The following is a 12788-nucleotide window of genomic DNA, read 5'->3' as shown; positions in this document are numbered from 1 at the left end:
TATGTTTCAACAGGAGTTTGTGTGCATTTTGCAGCCAAATACTGGAGGACAAATTTAAAAATACACTGTCTACATACAGTATATTGGCCGTACAGACCAATAGATCTACTACTAGAATGAGTGCCATTACATTTGCTAAAGCTATTGGTGGTGCCGACAGGATTGCCATGATTCTTTCTTGACCAGGTCTGTCATGATGGAGCAGCGCCAATAGCTGGATTTACCTAATGTACAGTACCTTAGGTCAAATTTAGGTCATTTAATGTGATTCATCCACTTGGGAGCTTGAACGTTGTCCTCCCATAGAGCCATAGAGAATACGTAGAAAAAGAAATATTGAGCACAGCCTTACTGCCCAGAGGATGAACCCTATCCAGTTTGTGAATTTACAGAGGTTTCCTCTCACAACACTCTCAAGTCAAACTTTACTCTTTGTACACAGGACATCAAAAATATCATATTTGCATACAAAATGAGCTAATCTAATGATCAGATTTACTATGAAATTGGTCAAACTTTCATGCTTCCCGGAGGATGAACCATTTAATTTCAATAATCCCAAATGGCTTTCCTCTCAAGCTATTCACTGGACAAATTTTAGACTTGTGAAAAATAACTGCATTTGATTGTTATTCTTTTGACACCTGCTATACTGTGTCTCTGTGTGCAGGTAAAGGATGTGATGAAGGATGTAATGGCGGGCCTACAGCAGACCAATAGTGAGAAGATTCTGCTGAGTTGGGTTCGTCAGAACACGCGCCAGTATCCTCAGGTCTGTCACCTTACTTTTACTCTTCTCCTCAATCCACAGGGGGTCACACTGTTACTTTATTTATGTGTATTCATGTCTCTCCTGTATTTCAGGAAACTGTTGTCCTGTGGCGCCAAACAAAATAGTTGTCTGATTAACTGACCCTGTAAATGTCGTGCAAATGAGTCTTCTTTAGCTGCATAGAATATTTTTGCCACAGCCTTATGCTATTTTCTAGTGTCTGTCTATCTGCCTGACTGGATATTTAAAACCCCTCATGCACAGATATTTGTGAAATTTGGTGGACAGATTGACAGATTGATTAGTTTTGGTGGTAATCCAGATCTGGGCTTAGTGCCATCAGATGATTATCCTTTTATAGCCCCAAGTCTGAAACTGAAAGACAGAGAGACTTGAGCCCAAGTCCTAAAAATATGTTTTCAGCGTGAAGAAATGTATCCAATCAACTTAAAATTTCAGATGTTGGCATGATGTCTTTAGATTCCTTTGGAGTATTCAGTGTTTGTAAAGGTTTGCACAGTCTCATCCAGTTTTTCATTTGTTTTGGCTTGAATTGTTCTCTACTGTGTTGAAGCCTCCAAGCTACATTGCTGACAGCACTCACAGCATATGCCACTTTTTAGAAATACCATATGTCATTTAATAGTTTGTTTCACCCCAAATTTTCCCAGGTGGACAACCTTGAAAGTGTGGTCTTTATTTCCTAATTGGGAATAATTGATCCTGAATTATTTTCATTAGTGCGATGAGATTAAGGTAATGAATGAAAAGAAAAACGCTTGTCAAACTAAGACTAACTAAACTCTTTAGAAACTACGTATCTAAAGAGTATCACCCCTCCAAAAACACAGGAACAAAAGTGGATTAAACTGCGTCTGACTGCTCTAAAGTTAGCTTCAAACATTAGCATGTTTTGCTAACTATCTTACCGCTTCAGAAAAAGCCTGAAGTTACTTCCACAGCCAAGGAGTATATTAGAAACAATCCCGTTCAGGACTGAAACTCCCGCTGTGAGAGAGCCAAGATGCTAATATATCTGATTTTAAGGCTAGCAGCTCTTTCCTTTATGGGATTTTAGTATTACACTTGCTAAACTTATCAGTTAGTTCTCACTGTAAAATACTTTTCACTTGTAAGTGAAAACATGTAACTTTCGCTTCAGTCTTTTAGCATCATGTGTGTAAGCATCAAGTAAGACCCTTTTACAGGGTTGAGTTAAATTAGCTAATGTTAGCTAGCTAGCACGACTAAAATCTTCTAGACAGCCAACGAAATCAATGGTCGTTGTTAGAAATAACTTATTTTGGTTGACTTTGTGTCTTTTCTTCTCAGTACACATATTTCCAGAGCTCCATGGAGCTTTTTATTAAATTCGAACCACATTGTTAGCTGTATCACTCTGTAACGCCATGTATTTAAAGGTCAGACTGGCAATTTGAGAGAGAAAAGATGTCTACAATCTAATATACAACTATGAAAATGGAAACCAATTTTGAGGTGACAGCGTTTCAACAGTGGGCGTCATATTGCATTCACAGGTTGGCCCTTTAATATCCATTATCTCTGTCCTCAGGTCAATGTTGTTAACTTCTCCACTAGCTGGAATGATGGTTTGGCCTTCAATGCCCTCATCCACAGCCACAGGTACTGTACAATGGTGTGTGTGTGTGTGTGTGTGTGTGTGTGTGTGTGTGTGTGTGTGTGTGTGTGTGTGTGTGTGTGTGTGTGTGTGTGTGTGTGCGTGCGTGCGTGCGTGCGTGTGCAGAGAGAGAAATAGAAGAAGAAAAAAAGCAACATGCATAAAGGAGGAGTGGGGATGTCAGAGGGAGACAGATTTATTTGGCTGCTGAAATTGTGGTCTTGTTCACACATTTTTGTTAAATACTTGGAGGTGGAAAATCAGCCCATTAGTACTGATTACTCAGAAAAAATTAAAAAGAAATAGAAAAGGGTGGAAAGTAAAATGACAGAATATGTCAGTTAGTGCCAGCTAGCAATTAGTGATGCACTGCTACAGGAAGCCAACTCGAAGAATGTCATGTTCTTTGTTTAAACCTAATCAGTTAATCTGTGGACATTGAGAAAGCTGCATGTTTCAGCCAGTGAGTATACTGTATATCTAGCGTAATTACATATCTAGTGCAGTGACGTTGTAATATTATATAGAAAAGCTTCACGAAATGAATAAATTAACAAGTGAATGAGCAAAGAAATAAGTAAATGACTCAGTAATTGGATAAGGGGTGAGAGCCGGATGAATAGATGGATGAATGGCTTTGTGGAGGTGAAACCGTGTTAATTTGCCTCTATGGATACCCATGAGAGTTTGGGTCTCAGGCCAGGACTCGTGTAATTATGAGTTAAATCATGGTTAGCTTGCATGAGCATCTGTTCGCAGTGTCCTTACAGGAATACAGAGTGGGAGATCACACACACCAAAGCTCTCACCCTGCAGATGATTTGCTCCATGCCAACAGCATTCTGTTTACTGATTTAACGGAGCAATGTTTAAATCAAACAACATACAAAATTACCGTACTATTTAGAATTATTATGGTCTACTTTCACTATTAAATGGCGGTTGACTGGAGAGTATGTAGAGCTAAGAGTCGCTGCCTGGCAGATAAATACATGGTTGCTGACTTAAAGTAGTTCCGAAAATAAACCTGACTGTATCAGCTGAAGTGAGTTAATTACAGTGTATTTCATTTTTAAGAAAATTAATCTAAAGGCAATATGAAATAAAAATGAAGACGTTTTTTTTAATTCCACAATGTCAGCCCTTTTAGTTTGGAATCGGCCCTTTGTCTCCTTTTAATCAACATATTGTGAATAATTTGCATAGGGCAACTGAGAAAATGATTAACTAAATACTTGGGGTATTCATCTATATTTGGATGTATTAAAATATCGATGCAGTGGGTAAGTGATCCCTGTTGATTTCCCTTTTGCCACCGCAGACCTGAGCTTTTTGATTGGAGCTCAGTGGATAAGAAGACGTCTGCGATCGACAGACTGGAACACGCCTTTAATAAGGCAGAACAACACATGGGGATAGAGAGACTGCTGGACCCTGAGGGTAACTAACACACACACACACACACACACACACACACACACACACACACACACACACACACACACACACACACACACACATACACACACACACACACACATAGCTGCACACACACCCCAATAATTCCAGCGAAGAATATTCAAGGTGAGATGCAGCTCATCGTATTTCACGCCTTCCAATCGTGCACTTTAGTTGGTCCAGTCGAACATGACGTGTCATGCTGTGATTGGGTGTTGCCATGGTGATAAGTGTGGTAACCTTGGTGGTAGGACTTGATCAGTGATGCACAAACTTGCCGATAGGTTGGCAAATATGTTCTCACCTGCTAGAAAAAGTCCTTTGATTTTGTGCAAAATAAGGCGAGAGGTTTTGAGTAATTGTTACAAATCTGCACATGAGAGACCCTGAAAAAAGCTTTCCCCTAAAAACGTATTTAGGACTTTGTTTAATAGCGCTGTCTGATATTAAAGCTACAATGTGTAAGATATGCCAGAATTTAAATGTACATCTTTAAAACAATTAACTAATATTATCAACAGAATGTGAAGAGGTAACAGTGTTGACGTTATGTCATATATAATATACAATATCTACTGAAGTTAGCATGCTAACTGTCTAGCGCCGACCCCTCCAGTCTGTAATACCACTTGTTCCTCTAGAGGTGATAGTGAGTCACTGTAGCTCCAGTCTGCCCTCAGTACAGAGGGAGAAGTACAGCTGCCTGAGTCGCTTGTAAATATTACAGCCATGTTCCGTGTTTATAGTTTGTTTATTGGATTACATTCAAAGTGGCATAAATGAGAAAACAACCCTAACCCTCCCCTCGCCAGGAGGCTGTTTTGTAGAGCGTATAGCTGTCGCTTTTATGCGGGTCATTTTCTAGTTTCTGCCAATTTGGATTTAGTCAAATAAACTAATGTAACATTAGCCGGACAAGAGCCCCCGGTTAACATTAGTGTCCCAGTAAGCACATATGGATAAGCCCCATGTGAAGATTATAAAATGGTAGGGTCTTTTGTTAAGGACTGTTTTCAGAATGAGCAGAAAAGTCATTCGATATGCCGACGATATGACACACCTCGATAATTTAAAAGCAAGTTACAAAGAGGAGCAGTCGATGAAATACACATTGTTATTGGGATTTCCTTATTATGTGTTTTTGATTTGTCTTTATTTAAGCATTTTGAATCCTCCACATGATATTAACAGGCAATTAACTAGGGTTGTTTTTCTTTTTATGGTCAAAAATATGCTCTCCATGCTTGCAGTATTTTATCAATTTTCTGATAAAATCTTGTCTTGTTTGTATGTGAATCAGAAATTGAGAGGCATTCTTTTTACCTCCCCCCCCTGTTGTGAGTGCTGTGTTCAGGCTTTGAGCCAGCAAGATAGGGAATGTAATCCCTCACAGCTCGCTTAAGCCTTGAAATGACACATCACGGCAGATGAATTTCCAATGATCTTACAATAAACAATTACTAGTTTTGAGCAAGTGGGGTGAACGTCATCATTATTATGCTGTGAATCAATGCTCAAAACACCCCCCCCCCCCCCCCAGGCTTTTTGAACATGTTCTCATGCTTTCTAAACTTGGAAATGAAAGGATTTCCAGTTGTGTTTGTCAGATGTGTGTGTGGCTCATATCTTAATGAACAAGCTGTCAGGATTTTGGAAGTTGAACACTTGTATGATGTTTTACAAACAGCACATTGTGTATGATGTCGGTAGAAGTTTTAATGCTAGGTGTCAAACCGTGACATTTTGCTGTAATCATAAACCTTAACCATGTTCCCGTGTGGGTTTCTTCTTTTCTTCATGTCTCCATTCTTCTTTCAGACAAATCACTTGTTGGCAATGTTTAGAAGAGGAAGTATCATCAAAGCTGTAAACAAATGTTTCAAACATTATTGAATATTTTTGTGTTGAAAATGTATTTTTGACGAGGGTAGGGCCATTGGGTGGGGATGTATAAGATATATTTATAACCTTACAAATGCACAGGAACATCCATTAGTGTGTGTGGATGACATGAAAATTAGGCTCCCTGAACACACCAGCAACTTACACGAAATAATATCTTTTTGTATTTTCACGATTTAACTCTTTAACAAGTCCTGCGCAGATTCACAGAAGATTATCAGTAACTACATATTGAATGTACAATAAAACACAGAACACACGAGACAAAGAGTTGTTCCAGTGGCTCGGGGTCCTGACTACAAACACTACGTCCCCTCTAGTTTAGGCCTAAACTATGGAACAGATAACAGACCTCTGTCTGAAAATATAACAGGGAGAACATTTCTGATTAGTGATATTGGGCTGTATAAATAGAATATACTTGACTTGAAACTCACACCATCGTATAGAATGTTACACTGAAAAAAAAAAAGTAGGTTTTTTGCCGTTTTTACAGGGGAAACATTTCTATATTTGATATATATTGTGTGTTTCTAGCTTCTAACTCATATTCATCTTTCTCTCAAGACTCTGTTCGTCTGGAATTAAAGCCAGATGCTGTATTGCAGCTCAGGTCTCAAACTTCCACATCTTTCACATAGTCCTTGAACTATGTCGCGACTGGAATAAAATAGTTTGTGGCATGAATAAGTTAAATATCACTGTGGAAACCAAACATTTTCTAGAGACAAACGCACACACACGCACACACACACACACACACACACACACACACACACACACACACACACACACACACACACACACACAGATACACAGAGAGCCTCATAGGTATGCATACACATGAAGCTTTGGTGAAATGATTCAAATGGAGATGATGGGATAGGAGAACAGATTGCACTAAACAAGTGAGGGATGTGTACACACTTGGACACACACTTGGACACACACTTGGACACACACTTGGACACACACTTGGACACACACTTGCAGATGGTGGCATTATTTACGGGGCTGTTTGTCTTCCTCAGACAAACAATAACATCCTCAGATTTCTCTGTGATGCTGATAAATCAGTATATCACCGCCAAAAATATGACTCTAGCTTTATCCATCCATCCACTGGCATATTTTTCTCGGTCCAGACGCTGTTACTTTGTGTCTGGCTACGTTTCTCTTCTCTGTCTTTGTGTCTTTCCCTCTCCATCGTCATCTTCCTCGTTTCTCCTGTTCTCATTATTCTCCCAGTCGTGAACCCTGCGCGGCGCTCTATTGAAATACCCACCACCATCAGTTCATTAGCTCTCCATTTCTTTCTCCGTCTGTCTTTCTTTTCCTCCCCTTGTGCTCCCTCAGCTCACCCTCTTTCTTCCCTCCTCTCTCTATCTCTCATGGCGTTCATTTATCTGCTGTGTCTCAGCCCCGCTGTGATCCGTCTCTATTAGTTTTGCACCGGGCTGACTGTCCGGGCCACAGGCTCTTGGCCACCCTTCCTGAAATCACTGCTCTGTTATATCTCTCCACCAACCTGTTGGAAAAACTTTGCTCGGACTTAATTTAGCTGTAAGATTCAGGGCAGATAGGCTGACACGGAGTGATGCTATTGGAAATAAAAAGAGTTAACAATGGACTACAGTTATTCATGAGCAAAAAGAAAAATGACTGTTTTTGCAGTTGAAAGAATCGGCCTGCAGTCTCTTGGATGCCTTTATAAGTGGCCATCGCATTCTTTTCATCATTTTTAAGCTCCGTCTCGTTGATATAACTACATCAAGGGAGAATTCTTTGCTGGGGCTGCAACAAACCATTGTGCCAATAATTTTTCTTTTGTAATCCTGTAGAATATCTCAGAAAATACAAAAGAAATGTCAAAATGTATCTTCAGATATAATGTCCAAAACCCAAAGATATAAATTAAACTAGAGTAGAAACAGCAATTGTTCACAAAACAACTAGAACCACAGTGTTGGGGCATTGTTGTTGCAGATGGATGTTCTGTCGATCAAGAAATGGACCAATCATTTCAACGTGGTTGTTTTCATTACTTTTAATATTTCTTTGTTTGCTTATCTGAAATTCCGAATACAAAAAAATTGAAATGGGATCTTTTTCTCGCCCTAATCCTATTTTGAATAAAAACATTTGTGTATAAACTATATTAAAGTATTAAAGTTTTTTTTCCTTTCAATTGTTTTTGATTTTTTTTAAATGAGCTTTGTTTCTCTCGCTTTTCAGATGTGGCGGTGCCTCACCCTGACAAGAAGAGTGTCATCATGTACGTGACATCACTCTTCCAGGTGCTTCCCCAAAGCGTTTCCATGGAAGCAATCAAGGAGGTAGAGACGCTGCCAAGGGCGACCGGCATTCCCCGGGTGACGACAGAGGAGCACTACCAGATCCAGACCCAGCAGCGCTTCTCCCAGCAGGTTAGACACAGACACACTCACACACACACACACACTTTTTGCCTATGCTTCCATGTACCACTGTTATGGCTCACTGTTTTTGTTTCTTTTAGAGGCTTTCTATGTAAAAAGTCCTGAATTTATTCAGAGTAAGATTAGTTTGAAGCAATGCGAGCTTCATGTCCTGCGAACTACAGCAATGGAATTATCCTCCACAGCAGGTAAAGACTTTATCATTGCAACACTGTTCATTGTCTGTGGAGTCGTCGGGGGATTTTCACTTTTTCTGCATAAAGTAAAGCAAATGTAAATATCGAAACCTCCCTTTTTTTCCACATTGCTGCTCTTGCGTCACCTAGAATCCCATAATGCCTTGTGTGGTAATTTGTTTACATCCCATAGGAAATGAAAAAGGGGGCGAATTTCAAGTCAGGCTTAATAAAGTCACTTTCAGAAATGATATGAATGTGATAGCGATAGTCTCAACAGTAATCTTTCTAGGAAACTAAGAAAGGAAACAAAAACTAATGAGCCTTAGATTTGTGCACAGAAGCATCGCGTCCTGCTCATACTAACATGCCACTGTTGTTTCTGTGGTAACACATGTCGGATTGACCCGCCTGTCAGTCATCATGGGAACTGGTGATAATGGCATCTTCACTGCAGTGATTCTTGTCTTTGTGCAATGTGGTGTTCCTATTACCATGACAGCTGCAGTGCTGTGATGATAGTAAAGACGCCCTGATTTATTTCCCATGTGCTTTGGCTCTGCATGTGTCTGTGCTCATCTTTGTACACTCGCTTGGTCTTCAGAGCTTCACATTTACATTTCATTGCTTTGTTGTTGTGGCAGCGCCCACGCTACATAATAACACTCAAGTAGACTATATTGTATTGCATATTAAACAACTAAATGACTGCAATTGTTTGTACACTGCATATCATATGCTCCGGAACAGCCTCATCCCGCTATCCTGCCAACCTTTATCAATATGCCTAAGTGGGCGTGTGAAGTCTCCAGCAGGACCGTCTCTCTGCTGTGGTGTTGGAGTGATAGTGAAGGGGATGATTCCAGCTTTCAAATGTCCTCCCAGTTGTCTTAAATCACCGCTGTATGGCGGCAACACTAAGACGAGAATTAATCAAAGAAACCTTTCAGATATTTGGAGATCTTTGAGAATGAGTTTGATAGTGAAGCGCTTAATTTTTACATCTGTACAAGCAGCAAAGAAAGCTCTTCCCCTGCAGCTCTGCACAATGAAATGAAGCCTCACAGGTTCACAAGCATTGTTAGTTTGGATTCTACTTTTTTAATGATGAATTGGATAATGAACAGTTTGAGCGCATGTTTGCTTCTCAGCGGTACCACACACTGAGCTCAGGCTTCCTGGAGGAGCGTGATTATCACCGACATTTTAAAAACAAGGCATGATTAAGTGGAGAAAAGTGCTGCACATTTACAATAAATATTATGATTATACCAGCAGACAAAAGCCCAAAAGATGATAACCTTTCAGCTTATTGCTCCTGAAATTGTTTTAGACAGAAAATACAATTTCAGGTCAATCTTTTTTCTTTTTTTTGTGGGAGAGTATTGTTATGTGGGCACACTTTGAAAAATAAATAGTTTGATCTTTGCCTTGAGCCACTGAAAGCTGTGCTTCAGTATTTGCAGCTGAAGGCTCATAAATATTACTTCAAATAAAGTATAAGCTTTAAAATATGGAGTACTTTGTCAATAACGTAGATGTGTAATTATATTGTATAGTATAAGATATATAGTAATATTTTGTTTATTCTATAGTAAAGCTAAGACATGACAAGTACCGCCGTAATATATTTGAAGTAACTGACCGTCTTGCACACACAGAGCTGTAACAGTTTATGTTCCCAAAGCAGAGTTTGAAATAAAACTCATGTTCTTTTCCTTTGCTTGTTCCTGGGGAAACCCTGCCAGGCATGCTGGGAGATGTAGTCACCTTTCAGCGAGGAGTAGAGAAATCTCATTATTTCTTCACTCACCACCTGAAATTTGAGTGTCGAAGTGAAAATTGAGACAGAACCTCTGAAAGAAAGCACCGTAAAGAGTCGACCAAAACTCTCAGCCACAAATTAGATCCAGCGGCGCTGAACTTTAGAGCTGAGTGAGAAGAGGTCAGTGTCGTGCTATCGCTCCGAATCGCAGCAGGATAGTGAGCTTCCTGGAGTAATGGCTGGTAATATTATTATCTCACTTAGTTTAATGGCCACATCAAGCCTTCATCAGCTCTCTGAGAGTGGAGACAAACTACAGGCCTTCTGGGAATCAGACGGACGGAGAGAGAGATTCAAAAGAAGGTGTAGATTTTGAGGAAAAGATAAGAGGGCAAAGAGAGGAAGTGGGGAGGTGTAAAGATATATAAAGATGTGCAGAAAGGTGGAGGGAGGAGGGGGAAGAGTGAGATGGAACAGACAAATTGGGAGTGCGAGGAACAAGTCAGATGGCAATAAAATGAGAGAGGGAGTGAGGAAGGACAGGAGGAAAAAAAACAGTTACTGACAGCGACTATTATCTGCCTCCTCCCTCATCTGTCATCATCAAAGCGCCACTGACACCACCTCCTCACATCAACACCATACTACCCCCACCTGGGACTCGGGGAGGAAGAGGTTTTCATAGAAATAATGTAGAAAAAAATTCAAAGTTTCAGACAATTGCTGAAAACCAGACAAAGTCAGCTTTTTCTTGACATTATCTGAGGTGCCCTCATGCAGTAAAACCCCGCCCGTCTGGTGCTCGGAGCAGCTGAAAACAAACACTAAGTCATTTGCCAGGAAGTGTTTGATCCGGGGCTGGGTCGCTTCTGGCTGTCTGCACTTTACAGCAAGAAAAACACCTAATCCACCTTGAAATAGAGAAAGGGGAAAACAGTGAGGGGTAAAACAGAATGGGGAGACAGACAGGAAGAGAGGTGACAGGTGAAGAGAAGAAGAAGAAAGATATGAGAGGAGATAGACGGGGGATGGAGGTGAAAGGGGAGATTGATAGCTGGGGAGAAAGCGCCAGGACGGCGAGAGATTAAACTTTTATGATGTCTGTGGTGGAACGGTTGACTTGGTTTTAGCGATGCAGCAGCTCACCCGGCTGTCACAGAAAAGGCAGCTTGGGAATGTCAAACAAGTGGGAGAATCAGCCATCAATTAAGAGTTATTTGTCCCTCCAAAATAAAAGCTCAGCTGTTTGAAAATGTGGCACCCGTACATTTTTACTACTGTGTGATTTTAATCGTAAAGTCCTAAACTGTACTCATTACCTAAAGTGATGATTTGTGAGGTTGTTACAGTAAAACATGTAGTTCCAAATGTGTGGCTACAGTTTGTGGATCTGTTTCAACACGACATTGTGCTTAAAATAATAAAAAAAATTTTTATTGGCGATCCAATGGTGTCTGTAAATTAACAGATGTGTTAAATATTTTGGGAAATACGCCTATTTGCTTTCTTTCAGAGACTAATATAAGAAGATTAATTCCAGTCTCGTGGAGCTAAACATGCGAGTCGATTAGCTTAGCTTAGCATAAGGACAGAGCGCGAAACGGCTAGCTGTGTCCAGAGGTAATAAACTTACAAGCACCTCTAAAACTCAATCATTTACACGTTGTGCTTTTACTTACATACCATTTAGGAGCAGGAAGTCACTGCTATAAATAACTAAGTAACACAACATGTGTTATTTAGTGAGCTTTACTAACTGTGGCCGGTTTAAAAAGTATGCTAAGATAAATTAAGCTAAGCTAATCGCCTCCTGGCCGAATGACCGCGGTCCGAGTCTGAACCCAGACGCCGACCTATCCGGACCCGGGCCTATAATCAATAAATTAATTAAGGGATTTTCAATTTTGACGGGGCGTTTCTATTTTATCCGGCGCAGCTTTTTCCATTTTTACGGCACTGGTTTAGCGGTTCAGGAAACTCACAGACCAATTGCATGCGAGTTAAGCCATCCCACATGATGCTACGCAGCCAATCAAATCTGTGCATTCCAACCGGCAAACATTGCGACTCTGAATACAGACAGATGAGAGGCGAGTGACAGACGGAAAGACGAGTTAGTGATACAGGGAGAGAAGACGGAGAAAGGGAGAGAAACACAGACGAAGAGACGAGTGAGCGGCAGACAGGGAGAGAAGAATAACTACTCATGGCGCTCTCCAAGAAGAGAGAAGTCAACAGAGCTTTCAACCCAGAATGGACTCATTCATGTTCATCCTTCCCACTGGAGCACAACACCAGCGTCTCATATACTCAGAGACCGTGGTGCTCATTACAAGTGGTGCTGTGAAACGCCAGCTATGAGACAAAGCACAACGTTTTTGACCAAACATACCCACTCAAGTCTGAACTGAGGGCACAGAAAATAAGCACTCGGAGCCCAATATGATTTTGATTTGTGACAAAATAAAGCAAATAGAGAACAGTTTAACCCAGGATGTGCTAGCCTGGGTTAAACTGTTCAATTGTTAAGATGTGTTGAGACTGATTTATTCTAACATTGGTTGAGACTCAAATCAAGATGTGAAACAGTTAAAGAAAAAGGGAAACTCAAGCTGCTGCTAAACTTTATTTTATCTTT

The 12788-nt window shown here is 40.4% G+C and overlaps 1 protein-coding gene across 1 annotated transcript in view; it reads left to right on the top strand.

The window, feature by feature from the left end:
* The window catches only part of LOC115020216 (dystrophin), a 227062-nt gene that overhangs the window by 91015 nt on the left and 123259 nt on the right, over window positions 1-12788 (top strand). The window contains 4 exon segments of the mRNA XM_029450175.1: window positions 671-772; window positions 2346-2416; window positions 3733-3851; window positions 8007-8197. Coding sequence (XP_029306035.1) covers window positions 671-772; window positions 2346-2416; window positions 3733-3851; window positions 8007-8197 — 483 coding nt within the window.

The sequence above is a fragment of the Cottoperca gobio genome, chromosome 2, assembly GCF_900634415.1.
Source record: "Cottoperca gobio chromosome 2, fCotGob3.1, whole genome shotgun sequence".
In the NCBI taxonomy this organism is placed as follows: Eukaryota; Metazoa; Chordata; class Actinopteri; order Perciformes; family Bovichtidae; genus Cottoperca; species Cottoperca gobio.
This window is presented reverse-complemented; position numbering and strand designations above follow the sequence as displayed.